Source organism: Gadus chalcogrammus, chromosome 12 (genome assembly GCF_026213295.1).
Source record: "Gadus chalcogrammus isolate NIFS_2021 chromosome 12, NIFS_Gcha_1.0, whole genome shotgun sequence".
NCBI classification, from domain to species: domain Eukaryota; kingdom Metazoa; phylum Chordata; class Actinopteri; order Gadiformes; family Gadidae; genus Gadus; species Gadus chalcogrammus.
Window position 1 is genome coordinate 409,207 of NC_079423.1, and position 15,692 is coordinate 424,898.

At 52.2% G+C, this 15,692-nt stretch overlaps 2 protein-coding genes across 2 annotated transcripts; one reads left to right on the plus strand and one right to left on the minus strand.

Moving 5' to 3' along the window:
• Positions 1–2,646: 2,646 nt before the first annotated feature.
• On the minus strand, positions 2,647–4,067 carry ier5 (immediate early response 5). Its single transcript, XM_056603842.1, has one exon. The coding sequence runs from the start codon at positions 3,886–3,888 to the stop codon at positions 3,139–3,141; it is 750 nt and encodes a 249-aa protein (XP_056459817.1). The 5' UTR covers positions 3,889–4,067; the 3' UTR covers positions 2,647–3,138.
• Positions 4,068–5,656: 1,589 nt separating this feature from the next.
• On the plus strand, positions 5,657–15,004 carry stx6 (syntaxin 6). The gene is made up of 8 exons (XM_056603856.1): positions 5,657–5,791; positions 6,664–6,836; positions 7,114–7,208; positions 8,209–8,271; positions 8,750–8,851; positions 9,399–9,505; positions 12,847–12,941; positions 13,613–15,004. The coding sequence occupies exons 1-8, from the start codon at positions 5,757–5,759 to the stop codon at positions 13,687–13,689; spliced, it is 747 nt and encodes a 248-aa protein (XP_056459831.1). The 5' UTR covers positions 5,657–5,756; the 3' UTR covers positions 13,690–15,004.
• The last annotated feature ends 688 nt before the right edge of the window (positions 15,005–15,692 follow it).

The window sequence follows — 15,692 nt, forward strand, 5'->3', positions numbered from 1 at the left end:
AGAAGGGGGCGCGCACACAGCCTCATCACTTCTAGTGTGTGTGCGTTCGTCGGTCCGTTGGTTGTGCCGGAGGCGCGGTGCAGCCCCTGAGACGCTCCCAATGCACCAGTTCAGAACAGAAGAACCTCATTGATGTGTCAAAGGAACAAAATCAGCAGGAAAGAACAATCCTGGTTGAGGTTAAAGAGGTCTCTCACAATGTGTTATCAGAGCAGGGGGCTTTGGTCGCCAAGGAGACACACACAGACACACAAACACACAAACACAGCTGCCGGGTAACACCCCCCGCTGTCGTCATGGGTACCACCAGACTCTGGGGGGGGGGGGACAGCTGCTACCTCAGCAGGGGTTCAATGTATGGGGGAGGGGAGGTCTGGCTATTGTTGTATGGGAAGGGACGGACATGTGTCCATATATATATTATATATATATATAGAAATGTATAGGCGTAGCCTTACATAATATGCATATGCAAATGTTTATATATATATATATATATATATATATATATATATATGCATATGTATATATATATGTGGTCTGTAAAGGTTTAGATGACCGACATTAGCTCTACCTGGAGATGAATTAGAGAGCAGCATAGACAAAGGGAGAGAGACAGACAGAAAGAGAGACAGACAGACAGAAACTGGATGACCCTGGTCTTGGAATGTGAAGAGAGAGCCGCCCCCCCAACACACATACCACAGACACAAACACACCCCTCCCCCCTCATACCCACACTCTCCCTCCCCGTGTCTCCTGTCCCTCCTGTCTGCTGAGCAGAGAGAGAGATCAGCACAGAGGGAGGGCTGGGGGAGACGGAGGGGAGTCATGTGACCCTGACTCCTCCCCTATGACACGGACCCCTCCCCCTATGCCCCTGACTCCTCCCCCTATGCCCCTGACTCCCCCCCCTGGGATTCCTGAGGGGGGGTGATGATCCCGTGCTATAGTACCAGTATAATACACACAGTACTGCTATAGTACCAGTATAATACACACAGTACTGCTATAGTACCAGTATAATACACACAGTACTGATATAGTACCAGTATAATACACACAGTACTGCTATAGTACCAGTATAATACACACAGTACTGATATAGTACCAGTATAATACACACAGTACTGCTATAGTACCAGTATAATACACACAGTACTGCTATAGTACCAGTATAATACACACAGTACTGCTATAGTGCTAGTATAATACACACAGTACTGCTATAGTACCAGTATAATACACACAGTACTGCTATAGTACCAGTATAATACACACAGTACTGCTATAGTGCTAGTATAATACACACAGTACTGCTATAGTACCAGTATAATACACACAGTACTGCTATAGTACCAGTATAATACACACAGTACTGCTATAGTGCTAGTATAATACACACAGTACTGATATACTGCTAGTATAATACACACAGTACTGCTATAGTACCAGTATAATACACACAGTACTGCTATAGTGCTAGTATAATACACACAGTACTGCTATACTGCTAGTATAATACACAAAGTACTGCTTTAGTGCTAGTATAATACACAAAGTACTGCTATAGTACCAGTATAATACACACAGTACTGCTATAGTGCTAGTATAATACACACAGTACTGCTATAGTGCTAGTATAATACACTCAGTACTGCTATACTGCTAGTATAATACACACAGTACTGCTATAGTATCAGTATAATACACAAAGTACTGCTATAGTACCAGTATAATACACACAGTACTGCTATAGTGCTAGTATAATACACACAATACTGCTATACTGCTAGTATAATACACACAGTACTGCTATAGTGCTAGTATAATACACACAGTACTGCTATACTGCTAGTATAATACACACATAGTACCAGTATAATACACAGTACTGCTATACTGCTAGTATAATACACACAGTACTGCTATACTGCTAGTATAATACACAAAGTACTGCTATAGTACCAGTATAATACACACAGTACTGCTATAGTGCTAGTATAATACACACAGTACTGCTATACTGCTAGTATAATACACACAGTACTGCTATAGTACCAGTATAATACACACAGTACTGCTATAGTGCTAGTATAATACACAGTACTGCTATACTGCTAGTATAATACACACAGTACTGCTATACTGCTAGTATAATACACAAAGTACTGCTATAGTACTAGTATAATACACAGTACTGCTATACTGCTAGTATAATACAAAGTACTGCTATAGTACCAGTATAATACACACAGTACTGCTATAGTGCTAGTATAATATAATACACATAGTACTGATATAGTTCTAGTATAATACACACAGTACTGCTATAATACACACAGTACTGTTAGTAATAGTATAGTACACAGTACTGATATAGTTCTAGTATTATACACACAGCACTGGTATATATTACTAGTATAATACACAGTACTGCTATATAGTACTAGTATAATACACAGTACTAGTATAATACACACAGTACTGCTATAGCACTAATATAATACACACAGTACTGCTTTAGTTCTAGTATAATACACAGTACTGTTATAGTACTAGTATAATACACAGTACTGCTATAGTACTAGGATAATACACAGTACTGCTACAGTATTAGTATAATACACACAGTACTCCTATAGTACACACTACACAGTGTATGTTCTGATGGTTCCAAGAAGCGGCCCGCGGCCAACTAGGACCCCGGGGGGGCGGGGCATCAGTAGAGGACCAGAGTAGAGAACCAGAGCACAATAGAGTAGAATAAATACTTTATTGTTATTGTTTACATCACGTGCTTAGCACCAAAGAGCGTCACGTCGGAAGTCATATATACACGACAACATCACAAGCGGTCTGAACCCAAACAAAGAGCGGTCATCCACGTCAACAAATGACGTCACCGGACGACCACACGGCATTCCGTCCCGGTGCGACGGACGACCCCCCCGGGACCACCGGAACCCAGCTCCGGTACCGGGAGCTCCTCCTGGGACCACCTGCCGCCTAACGGCGGCTCTCGGCGGCCACGTGGTCCGAACACTTCCGTGTTCCTCGGACCTTTTCCGGTCTGTCCTGTAGACCCGCCGGTCCCTGCGAGACTCGAACCAAACCCCCCTCGAGCGGGACGAGGGTCTAGAAGGCCGCTATGGCGGGAGACCAGGGAGGCGCCATGCTGCGCAGCCGCGGCTCACGGCGCACCTTCTCCTCTCCCGCCTCGTCTCGAGCCGCCGCGTCCTTACTCAGCAGACCAGAGAAGCTCGAGCCGAACACGGAGATCAGCCCGGTGACCGTCCCCTCGGTCCCGGGGCTCTCGGAGATCATCTCGGTGACCGTCCTTTCGGTCCCGGGGCCCTCGGAGATCATCCCGGTGACCGTCCCCTCGGTCCCGGGGCCCTCAGAGATCGGTCCGGTCCCCTGGCTCTCCTCCCCCGGCGGGCAGGTCGCGGAGGCGCGGCGGGTCCTCTTCGCGGGTCCGTCCGAGGCCTCGGCGCTCCGCCTCTTTCGCGCGGGGGGGCTGCAGGCCTCTTTCACATCCGTCTCCTGCGCGAGAGAGAACCCGTCCAGCGCGAGCAAAGCGCGCGTCGCCTCGAGGTCCTCGCTGGGGCTGTCCTCCTCCTCCCCCCCGGCTGCTCTGGTCTGCGGGGTCTCCGGTGGAGCTGGGTCCGGGTGGTGGTCTCCCTGATCCGGGTCCCCGTATCCCCCCGCCGCCTCCGCGCGCGCCCACTCGTAGTATTCGCTGAGGTAGACGTGGCGCGCGGAGCGCAGCACGAGGGACACGAGCAAGTTCCGGTGCAGCTTGACGCCGCCGCGCTGCACGCGCGAGGTGTAGATCTTCCCGAGCGAGAGGCTCATGACCCGGTGCGCCTCCACCCTGTACTCCATCGGACCCAGACCCAGGAGTCTTTGTTTCCGTACTTCCGGTCGGTAGGTCTCGTACAGTCCGTGTTGTGGTCGGTAATGAGGGAGGGACTAGCTATCCGTTAATAGTCCGGATGTACCGAGGCCGGCGGTGTCGTCGTTGTTGTTGTTCCGTCTACGGCGGCTGGAGTGAGGACTCTTCTATTTATAAGGCTACTATATAGTGACACGTGGGAGCTCCGACAGCCAATAGGAAGCTGAGCCCAGCTTGAAATCTACCCCGCCATTTCCAGGCCGGCCAATGACAGCACCCCTGAGGGACACGTGACTCAGTATTTAAATACAGACACAGATATAGTAAGATAAGATATGGTAGTAAGATAGACTGATAGATAGAAACTTATACTAAATGGCAAACACCACGTTACAAATATAATTTAAATAAGTTAATACAAAGTATAAATTTGCAAAGATACCAAATTCAAAATGCAAAAAATATAAATGGAGGAAAATAATAATATACAAGAAGAATGCTCTAAGCTAATGTCTCCATGGGTGGGGTCCGCAGGGTGTGGTGGGCAGGGCTGAGGGGGGCGTGGGTCGGCCCGGGGCCCCGCCCCCACCCAGGGAGGGGGGGTCCAGTCTGAGGGTGGGGCCCGGGGGGGGGGGTCCAGTCTGAGGGTGGGGTTCCTGGGGGGGGGTCCAGGTAGAGGGTGGGGTTCCTGGGGGGGGGGTCCGGTTGCTGAAGCAGATCCTCTGTCCTCGTGGGCAGAGGAGACGCTAGGACGCTCTCCAAAGGGCCTGGTCCTGGTCCAGGTCCTGGTCCTGGTCCACAGGGCCTGGTCCTGGTCCTGGTCCAGGTCCTGGTCCTGGTCCACAGGGCCTGGTCCTGGTCCACAGGGCCTGGGCCTGGTCCTGGTCCTGGTCCTGGTCCAGGTCCTGGTCCAGGTCCTGGTCCTGGTCCACAGGGCCTGGTCCTGGTCCTGGTCCACAGGCCTGGTCCTGGTCCACAGGGCCTGGTCCTGGTCCAGGTCCTGGTCCTGGTCCACAGGGCCTGGTCCTGGTCCTGGTCCTGGTCCTGGTCCCGCCTTGATGAGTCCTTTTAGATATGCTGCACTCCAGCACACCACAGCTATATATATATATATAGCTGTGGTGTGCTGGAGTGCAGCATATCTAAAAGGACTCATATATATATATATATACAGTATGGCTGATGTCAGATACAGTACGGTTGATGTCAGATACAGTATGGATAAATTCAGTGTCTACATTTCTCACTCTCTGTTCAGCTGTATCACAATGTACACCATTTACAGATCACAATAAAGCATAATAGTGTTATTGTAGTTATGATATAATGTTATTAATGTATCAAATACACACTGTCTTTATGATGCACTTCCCCTTTAAGGGACACACAGGGAATGCCTGTCTTTATAATGCAATCCCCTTTAAGGGAACGCCCTACTATGGGATTCGGGTATTGCGTCATTTCTGGCAGCGGGATTCACCATAGGAACGATTTTGTAAAGATCCCGCCTAGAAAAGCTAAATGTTGAAAAGGAGAACAGATATAAGATATTTATCTTACATGTAATAATATATTCCAACCTAAGTGTTTGTGTGTGTGTGTGCGTGTGTGTGTGTGTGTGTGCGTGTGTGTGTGTGTGTGTGTGTGTGTGTGTGGGGGTGGGATTGTGTGCGTGTGTGTGTAGGGGGGGGGTAGGCGTGCGTGTGCGCATGCGCGCTACGTAACTAATAGGAAGTCATCTCCGCTGTCGTCGCTGCGATAGAAACCCGAGCCGGAAGTGTCGGAGTGACGCAGCGCCTGGTTTCCGGTTTCCACATGTAAACAACACCGCGCTTGGTCTCCTCTTCTCTTCCTCAACATGTCCATGGAGGATCCGTTTTTCGTGGTCAAGGGGTAAGAAAGCTCTACTGCGGACGTGTCATCTAGGACAGGAAGTCGTTTCAATACAATCGGACCCGCGGCACCGCTAGCCCCGAGGCTAAGCTAACAAGCTACATGCTACAGAACAATGAGGATTAAATGACGGGTTGGTCTGAACCAATCAGCACGAAGCGCGTCATCAGATAATTGATTAATTGATTACAATACTTAACAATATATACAGATATGACTTGTGACTGCGTGATCCCCTCTTAAGATGGGGTGAGGAGCCTGACAGCGTGTTGTGACATGGTGATGACGTTGTGTTGTGACGGGATGAGGGTGACAGGATGAGGAGTGTGTTGTGACGGGGAGGGTGACAGGGTGAGGAGTGTGTTGTGACGGGGTTAGGGTGACAGGGTGATGGTGTGTTGCGACAGGGTTTGGGTGACAGGGTGATGTGTGTTGTGACGGGGTTAGGGTGAGGGGTGTGTTGTGACGGGGTAAGTTGACAGGGTGAGGAGTGTGTTGTGACAGGGTTAGAGTGACAGGGTGACGTTGTGTTGTGACAGGGTTAGGGTGACAGATTGAGGGGTGTGTTGTGACAGGGTTAGGTTGACAGGGTGACAGTGTGTTGTGACGGGGTGATGAGTGTGTTGTGACAGGGTTAGGGTAACAGGGTGATGAGTGTGTTGTGACAGGGTTAGGGTGATGGTGTGTTGTGATGGGGTTAGGGTGACAGGGTGACGTTGTGTTGTGACAGGGTTAGGGTGACAGGGGGACCGTGTGTTGTGACAGGGTGAGGGTGTGTTGTGACGGGGTGAGGGTGTGTTGTGACAGGGTGAGGGTGTGTTGTGACGGGGTGAGGGTGTGTTGTGACGGGGTGAGGGTGTGTTGTGACTCAGGGAGGTGCAGAAGGCGGTGCTGTCAGCCCAGGGGCTCCACCTGCGATGGGGCGAGCTGCTGCGGGCGCCTGGGGGCGGGGCCTCCCGGGAGGAGGCGGAGTGGACGACCAATGAGCTGAGGAACAGCCTGAGGTCCATCGAGTGGGATCTGGAGGACCTCGACGAGACCATCGATATCCTCCACACACACACACACACACACACACACACACACACACACACACACACACACACACACACACACACACACACACACACACACACACACACACACACACACACACACACACACACACACACACACACCCCATGGGTGATGAAGTGAAGTGGTGATGGTGAAGGGGTGAATTGGTGATGGTGTAGTGGTGAAGTGGTAGTGGTGTGATGGTGAAGTGGTGATGGTGAAGGGGTGAATGGCTCACTCTGTGGAGGGTTTCTTAACGAGGTCACGTATCGTTGAGTCCAACCCGAAGAAGTTCAACCTGGACGCTCCGGAGCTCGCCAAGAGGAAGGCCTTCATCAGCGCCACCCGGAAGGAGGTCCAGGTAGGACCGGCCTCGGGGGGTAGGGGTCAGGGGTCAGGGGGTAGGACCGGCCTCAGGGGTCAGGAGGTAGGACCGGCCTCAGGGGTCAGGGGGTAGGACTGGCCTCAGGGGTCAGGGTGTAGGACCAGCCTCAGGGGTCAGGGGGTAGGACCGGCCTCAGGGGTCAGAGGTCAGGGGGTAGGACCGGCCTCAGGGGTCAGGAGGTATAACAGGGGTCAGAGGTCAGGGGGTAGGACCGGCCTCAGGGGTCAGGGGGTAGGACCGGCCTCAGGGGTCAGAGGTCAGGGGGTATGACCGGCCTCAGGGGTCAGGAGGTAGAACAGGGGTCAGAGGTTAGGAGGTAGAACAGGCCTCAGGGGTCAGAGGTCAGGAGGTAGATCAGGGGTCAGGAGGTAGAACAGGGGTCAGAGGTCAGGAGGTAGAACAGGGGTCAGAGGTTAGGAGGTAGAACAGGGGTCAGGAGGTAGAACAGGCCTCAGAGGTCAGGAGGTAGAACAGGCCTCAGGGGTCAAAGGTCAGGGGTCAGAGGTCAGGAGGTAGAACAGGCCTCAGTAGAGGTCCCTCCTAGAGGGTTCTCATCCTGCCCTGCCCCCCCTGTAGTGAGCAGTGCATACATGCATCATGCTGTCCGTACTGTAGAGCTGACAGCCGTTAATTTAAGATTAAATGAGAAGAATGGTTGGCTGTTAGCTAGGCTGGCTGTTAGCTAGGCTAGTTGACATGCTGTTACGTGGGCTAGCTGTTAGGTAGGCTAGCTGTTAGCTTTTAGGTAGCCTAGCTGTAAGCTAGGCTAGCTGACAGGCTATTAGGTAGGCTAGCTATTACCTAGGCTAGCTGACAGGCTATTACGTAGGCTAGCTGTTAACTTTTAGGTAGGCTAGTTGTTAGGTAGGCTAGCTGTTCGCTTTCAGGTAGGCTAGCTGTTAATCAGGCTAGTTGACAGGCTATTAGGTAGGCTAGCTGTTAGCTAGGCTAGCTGACAGGCTGTCTTTGTCTCTAGGAGATGAAGGAGCAGATGTCCAGTCCGGCCACCTTGTCCATCCCTGACAAGAACAACAGACAGGTATGAAACAATGGGGTTATACTGGTTCCACTGGGATTGTACCGAGATTATACTGGTTACACTGGGATATACTGAGATAATACTGGTTACACTGGGGTTGTACTGGTTTCACTGAGATTATATTGGTTACACTGGGATTATAAACCTTGATTATGCTGGTTAGACTGGGATTCTACTGGTTAAACTGGGATTATACTTGTTATACTGGGATTATACTGGGGTTTTACTGGTAACAATGGAATGATACTGGTTGAACTGGGATCATACTGGTTACACTGGGATTATACTGGGGTTACACTGGGATTATACTGGTTACACTGGGATTATACTGGTTTAACTGGGATTATAGTGGGATTCTACTGGGTACACTGGGATTATACTGGTATACCGGTAATACTGAGATTATACTGGTTCCAGTGGGGTAATACTGGGCTGATACTGGTCAGGGGTGAGAGGTCAGCGGTGGGCTGTGTTCCAGGGGCCGGGCGGGGGTCCGGGCGGGGACCGCTACACCAGACTGGACCAGCAGCTGCAGACGGCCAACAGCCTGTTCATAGAGGAGCAGCACTCACAGCAGCAGGTGGGCACGCACGCACGCACGCACGCACGCACGCACGCACGCACGCACGCACGCACGCACGCACGCACGCACGCACGCACGCACACACGCACACACGCACAGCAGCAGGTGGGCACGCACACACTCACAGACACACGCACACGCACGCACGCACAGCAGCAGCAGGTACGCACGCACTCACAGACACACGCACACGCACGCACGCACAGCAGCAGCAGGTACGCACACGCACTCACAGACACACGCACACGCACGCACGCACAGCAGCAGCAGGTACGCACACGCACTCACAGACACACGCACACGCACGCACGCACAGCAGCAGCAGGTACGCACACGCACTCACAGACACACGCACACGCACGCACGCACACAGACACAAGCACGCAAGCATACACACACACACAGACACACGCACACAGACACAAGCACGCAAGCATACACACACACACAGAAACACATACACACACGCACACATGTTTCTATTTGTTAGTATTTTAATATAAAGTGTGTGTGTGTGTGTGTGTGTGTGTGTGTGTGTGTGTAGCTGATGGCGGAGCAGCAGGACCAGCAGCTGGAGCTGGTCTCAGGGACCATCGGGGTCCTGAAGAACATGTCGGAGCGGATCGGCCTGGAGCTGGACGAGCAGGCAGTGTACGGCTCGACCTCTCACCCCTCACCCTCTCTCTCCCCACCCTCTCACTCCCCAGCCTCTCACTCCTCACCCTCTCACCCCTCACCCTCTCACTCCTGAGCCTCTCACTTCTCACCCTCTCACTCCTCACCCTCTCACTCCTCACCCTCTCACTCCTCAGCCTCTCACCCCTCACCCCTCACCCTCTCACTCCTCAGCCTCTCACTTCTCACCCTCTCTCTCCCCACCCTCTCACTCCCCAGCCTCTCACTCCTCACCCTCTCACCCCTCACCCTCTCACTCCTGAGCCTCTCACTTCTCACCCTCTCACTCCTCACCCTCTCACTCCTCAGCCTCTCACCCCTCACCCTCTCTCTCCCCACCCTCTCTCTCCCCACCCTCTCACTCCCCACCCTCTCACTCCTCACCCCTCACCCTCTCACTCCTCAGCCTCTCCCTCACCCTCTCTCTCCCCACCCTCTCACTCCCCAGCCTCTCACTCCTCACCCTCTCACCCCTCACCCTCTCACTCCTGAGCCTCTCACTTCTCACCCTCTCACTCCTCACCCTCTCACTCCTCACCCTCTCACTCCTCAGCCTCTCACCCCTCACCCTCTCTCTCCCCACCCTCTCACTCCCCACCCTCTCACTCCTCACCCCTCACCCTCTCACTCCTCAGCCTCTCCCTCACCCTCTCTCTCCCCACCCTCATCACTCCCCAGCCTCTCACTCCTCACCCTCACTCCTCACCCTCTCACCCCTCACCCTCTCTCTCCCCACCCTCTCACTCCCCAGCCTCTCACTCCTCAGCCTCTCACCCCTCACCCTCTCTCTCCCCACCCTCTCACTCCCCACCCTCTCACTCCTCACTCCTCACCCTCTCACTCCTCAGCCTCTCACCCCTCACCCTCTCTCTCCCCACCCTCTCACTCCCCACCCTCTCACTCCTCACCCCTCACCCTCTCACTCCTCAGCCTCTCCCTCACCCTCTCTCTCCCCACCCTCTCACTCCCCAGCCTCTCACTCCTCACCCTCACTCCTCACCCTCTCACCCCTCACCCTCTCACTCCTCACCCTCTCACTCCTCAGCCTCTCACTCCTCAGCCTCTCCCTCACCCTCTCTCTCCCCACCCTCTCACTCCCCAGCCTCTCACTCCTCACCCTCACTCCTCAACCTCTCTCACCTCACCCTCTTACTCTTCAACCTCTCACCCTCTCACCCCTCACCTTCTCACCCCTGACTCACTCATTGTGTATCTTTAGCGAGCTGAGGTTTGTTGTGTTGTGGCAGTGAGGTTTGTTGTGTTGTGGCAGTGAGGTTTGTTGTGTTGTGGCAGTGAGGTTTGTTGTGTTGTGGCAGTGAGGTTTGTTGTGTTGTGGCAGTGAGGTTTGTTGTGTTGTGGCAGTGAACTGAGGTTTTGCAGTGCCGGCTCGAGCCCTTTGGTAGCCCTAGTCCAGATTGAGTTTTGTGGCCCCCGTTCCCATAGCGAGTGTTTCCCTGTTAGTGACATTACTATACTGACCATCACTGAAGATACATTTTAACTGAGCAGTTTTTCACCCACTTGTAGATCTAATATACTACATTGCAATTAAACAATATTTGATGCATTGCAATTAGACAGAAAAGTTTCAGAGCATTTTATTTTTTCTTATTACACACTCAAATTCGTATGGATGAACTCCATAATGTGTAAAGGTGTTCATGTGAGGAATCTCAGAAAAGTTAAATATGGCTAAAATTTGCTCCATACATAAATTAAAGATGCTCAAGAATATTCAAGATGAAATTAACTATTAACTGTGGAAATGAGGACACTAAAAATAAGCAAAAAGGGTCAACTTTAATGAATTGAATACAAAAATACTACGAAGGATGCTCAGGAATATTCAACAAATTATAAGAGTTTAGACCACTTCATTCAGAGAATCAAAGTACATCGAGCTTGATCTGAGGTGTTGTGTTGGTGTGAGCTGAGGTGTGTTGTGTTGCTGTCTGCAGTGAGCTACGGTTGTGTTGTTGTGAGCAGTGAGCTGAGGTGTGTTGTGTTGTTGTGAGCAGTGAGCTGAGGTGTGTTGTGTTGTTGTGAGCAGTGAGCTGAGGTTGTGTTGTTGTGTTGTGCGCAGTGAGCTGTTTGTGTTGTGTGCAGTGACCTGGTTGTGTTGTGCGCAGTGAGCTAAGGTTGTGTTGTGTGTTGTGGCAGTGAGCTCAGGTTATGTTGTTGTGCGCAGTGAGCTAAGGTTGTGTTGTGTGTTGTGGCAGTGAGCTCAGGTTATGTTGTTGTGCGCAGTGAGCTAAGGGTGTGTTGTTGTCATGTGCGCAGTGAGCTAAGGGTGTGTTGTGTGTTGTGGCAGTGAGCTCAGGTTGTGTTGTTGTGCGCGGTGAGCTGGTTGTGTTGTGCAGTGAGCTACGGTTGTATTGTGCGCTGTGAGCTAAGGTTGTGCTGTTGTGTTGTGCGCAGTGAGCTGGTTGTGTTGTTGTGTTGTGAGCTGGTTCTGTTGTGCAGTGAGCTACGGTTGTGTTGTTGTGTTGTGCGCAGTGAGCTGGTTGTGTTGTTGTGTTGTGCGCAGTGAGCTGAGGTTGTGTTGTTGTGCGCAGTGAGCTAAGGTTGTGTTGTTGTGTTGTGCACAGTGAGCTACGGTTGTGTTGTTGTGTTGTGCACAGTGAGCTACGGTTGTGTTGTGTTGTTGTGTTGTGCACAGTGAGCTACGGTTGTGTTGTGTTGTTGTGTTGTGCACAGTGAGCTACGGTTGTGTTGTTGTGTTGTGCGCAGTGAGCTGGTTGTGTTGTTGTGTTGTGCGCAGTGAGCTGAGGTTGTGTTGTTGTGCGCAGTGAGCTAAGGTTGTGTTGTTGTGTTGTGCACAGTGAGCTACGGTTGTGTTGTTGTGTTGTGCACAGTGAGCTACGGTTGTGTTGTGTTGTTGTGTTGTGCACAGTGAGCTACGGTTGTGTTGTGTTGTTGTGTTGTGCACAGTGAGCTACGGTTGTGTTGTTGTGTTGTGCGCAGTGAGCTGGTTGTGTTGTTGTGTTGTGCGCAGTGAGCTGAGGTTGTGTTGTTGTGCGCAGTGAGCTAAGGTTGTGTTGTTGTGTTGTGCACAGTGAGCTACGGTTGTGTTGTGTTGTTGTGTTGTGCACAGTGAGCTAAGGTTGTGTTGTTCTGTTGTGCACAGTGAGCTACGGTTGTGTTGTTGTGTTGTGCACAGTGAGCTACGGTTGTGTTGTGTTGTTGTGTTGTGCACAGTGAGCTAAGGTTGTTGTGCACAGTGAGCTGGTTGTGTTGTGTTGTTGTGTTAAGGTTGTGTTGTGCACAGTGAGCTGGTTGTGTTGTGTTGTTGTGTTAAGGTTGTGTTGTTGTGCTAGCATGCTGGATGACTTCACCCACGAGGTCGACAACACGCACTCCAAGCTGGACAACGTGATGAAGAAGCTGGCGAAGGTGTCCCACATGACCAGCGGTACGGCTCCCCGAGTACAGCAGGAGTACTAGTATTACTGTACACATACAGTACGTTATACTACCGTAGTATTATTATAGTAGTATTACTGTATGTGTACAGTAATACTACTATAATACTACATTTAGTAGTATTAATGTATGCATACAGTAAGTAATATCACCATAGTATTACTGTACACATACAGTTAGTAATACTACCATAGTAGTATTATAGTAGTATAACTAGTATGACTAGTATAGTACTACTATAATGCTACGGTAGTATTACTTACTCTATGTGTGCAGTATTACTACTATAGCACTACTTTGGTAGTATTCCTTACTGTATGCGTCTCATTCTAATGGTATTTCTTATGTTCTGTATAGTGTGTGTGTGTGTGTGTGTGCGTGTTGTGTTAACGTGTTGTGTTGACGTGTTGTGCTTGGTGTGTTGTGGGTGGTGTGTTGACGTGTTGTGCGTGGTGTGTTGACGTGTTGTGCGTGGTGTGTTGACGTGTTGTGCGTTGACGTGTTGTGTTGACGTGTTGTGTGTGGTGTGTTGTGGGTGGTGTGTTGACGTGGAGTGTTGACGTGTTGTGCGTTGACGTGTTGTGTTGACGTGTTGTGCATGGTGTGTTGACCATGTTGTGTTGACCTGTTGTGTGTTGACGTGTTGTGCGTGTGTTGCAGACCGGCGTCAGTGGTGTGCGATCGGGGTCCTGCTCCTCATCCTCCTGGTGGTCCTGATGCTGTTCTTCATCCTCTGATCCTCCTCTTCATCACAAGACAGTCTCCGCTCAGCCAGGAGACCCAAGACCCGGACTCCCTAGAGACCTGGACCCCCTAGAGACCCAGACCCCCGAGAGACCCGGACCCCCGAGAGACCCGGACCCCCTAGAGACCTGGACCCCCTAGAGACCCGGACCCCCGAGAGACCCGGACCCCCGAGAGACCCGGACCCCCTAGAGACCTGGACCCCCTAGAGACCCAGACCCCCGAGAGACCCGGACCCCCGAGAGACCCGGACCCCCTAGAGACCTGGACCCCCTAGAGACCCAGACCCCCGAGAGACCCGGACCCCCGAGAGACCCGGACCCCCTAGAGACCCAGACCCCCTAGAGACCCGGACCCCCTAGAGACCCGGACCCCCCCGGACCCCCTAGAGACCCGGACCCCCTAGAGACCTGGACCTGGTCTGGTCTAGTCTGTACTGGTCTCTACTGGTCCGGTCCAGACTCTACTAGACTCTCTTGCTCTGTTGTGACTGATTAGGCTTGACTTGTCTCTCCTGGTGTCTCCGTCTCTCCTGGTCTCTCAGTCTCTCCCGGTCTCTCAGTCTCTGCTGGTCCCTCATGGTCTCTCTCAGTCTCTCCTGGTCTCTCAGTCTCTCCTGGTCTCTCCTGGTCTCTCCCGGTCTCTCAGTTTCTCCCGGTCTCTCAGTCTCTCCTGGTCTCTCCATCTCTCCTGGTCTCTCTCAGTCTCTCCTGGTCTCTCAGTCTCTCCTGGTCTCTCCTGGTCTCTGTCTCTCCTGGTCTCTCCTGGTCTCTCCGTCTCTCCTTGTTTCTCAGTCTCTCCTGGTCTCTCCCGGTCTCTCATGGTCTCTCTGTCTCTCCTGGTCTCTCAGTCTCTCCTGGTCTCTCCTGGTCTCTCTCGGTCTCTCCTGGTCTCTCAGTCTCTCCTGGTCTCTCCTGGTCTCTCTCGGTCTCTCCTGGTCTCTCAGTCTCTCCTGGTCTCTCCTGGTCTCTCTCTGTCTCTCCTGGTCTCTCCTGGTCTCTCAGTCTCTCCTGGTCTCTCCTGGTCTCTCTCAGTCTCTCCTGGTCTCTCAGTCTCTCCCGGTCTCTCTCAGTCTCTCCTGGTCTCTCAGTCTTTCCTGGTCTCTCCTGGTCTCTCTGTCTCTCCTGGTCTCTCCTTGTCTCTCAGTCTCTCCTGGTCTCTCCTGGTTTCTCCTGGTCTCTCCTGGTCCAGTTATTCCAACCCTCTGGTTGATGTTTTATTGTTTTAATGTCTCCTCTGTCTGCCCTAACGTCACCACGGTAACGGTCCTTGACCGACTGGAGACACTGGGACATACAAGGAGAGAGAGGACCTCCCCAGGACCTCCCCAGGACTCCCCCCCCCCCCCCCCCACACACACACTCCCCCCTCCCCCTCTCTTCTGTTTGTGGTGCGTTTGAAGTTTACTGATGAACGGGGGGAGTGGCGGGGAACCACGACTGAAGAGGATCGACCATTATGGACCCCCTCCCCCCTGGACCCCCTCCCCCCTGGACCCCCTCCCCCCCTCCCTGTCCAGGTGGTATTGGTACCCCCAGTCCCTCCTGGACTCCTAATGAGCTCTGGACCAGTGGTTCCTCCTAATGAGCTCTGGACCAGTGGTTCCTCCCAATGAGCCCTGGACCAGTGGTTCTGGACCAGTGGTTCTGGACCAGTGGTTCCTCCTAATGAGCCCTGGACCAGTGGTTCTGGACCAGTGGTTCTGCACCAGTGGTTCCTCCTAATGAGCCCTGGACCAGTGGTTCTGGACCAGTGGTTCTGGACCAGTGGCTCTGGACCAGTGGTTCTGGACCAGTGGTTCCTCCTAATGAGCTCTGGACCAGTGGTTCCTCCCAATGAGCCCTGGACCAGTGGTTCTGGACCAGTGGTTCTGGACCAGTGGTTCCTCCTAATGAGCCCTGGACCAGTGGTTCTGGACCAGTGGTTCTGGACCAGTGGTTCCTCCTAATGAGCCCTGGACCAGTGGTTCTGGACCAGTGGTTCTGCACCAGTGGTT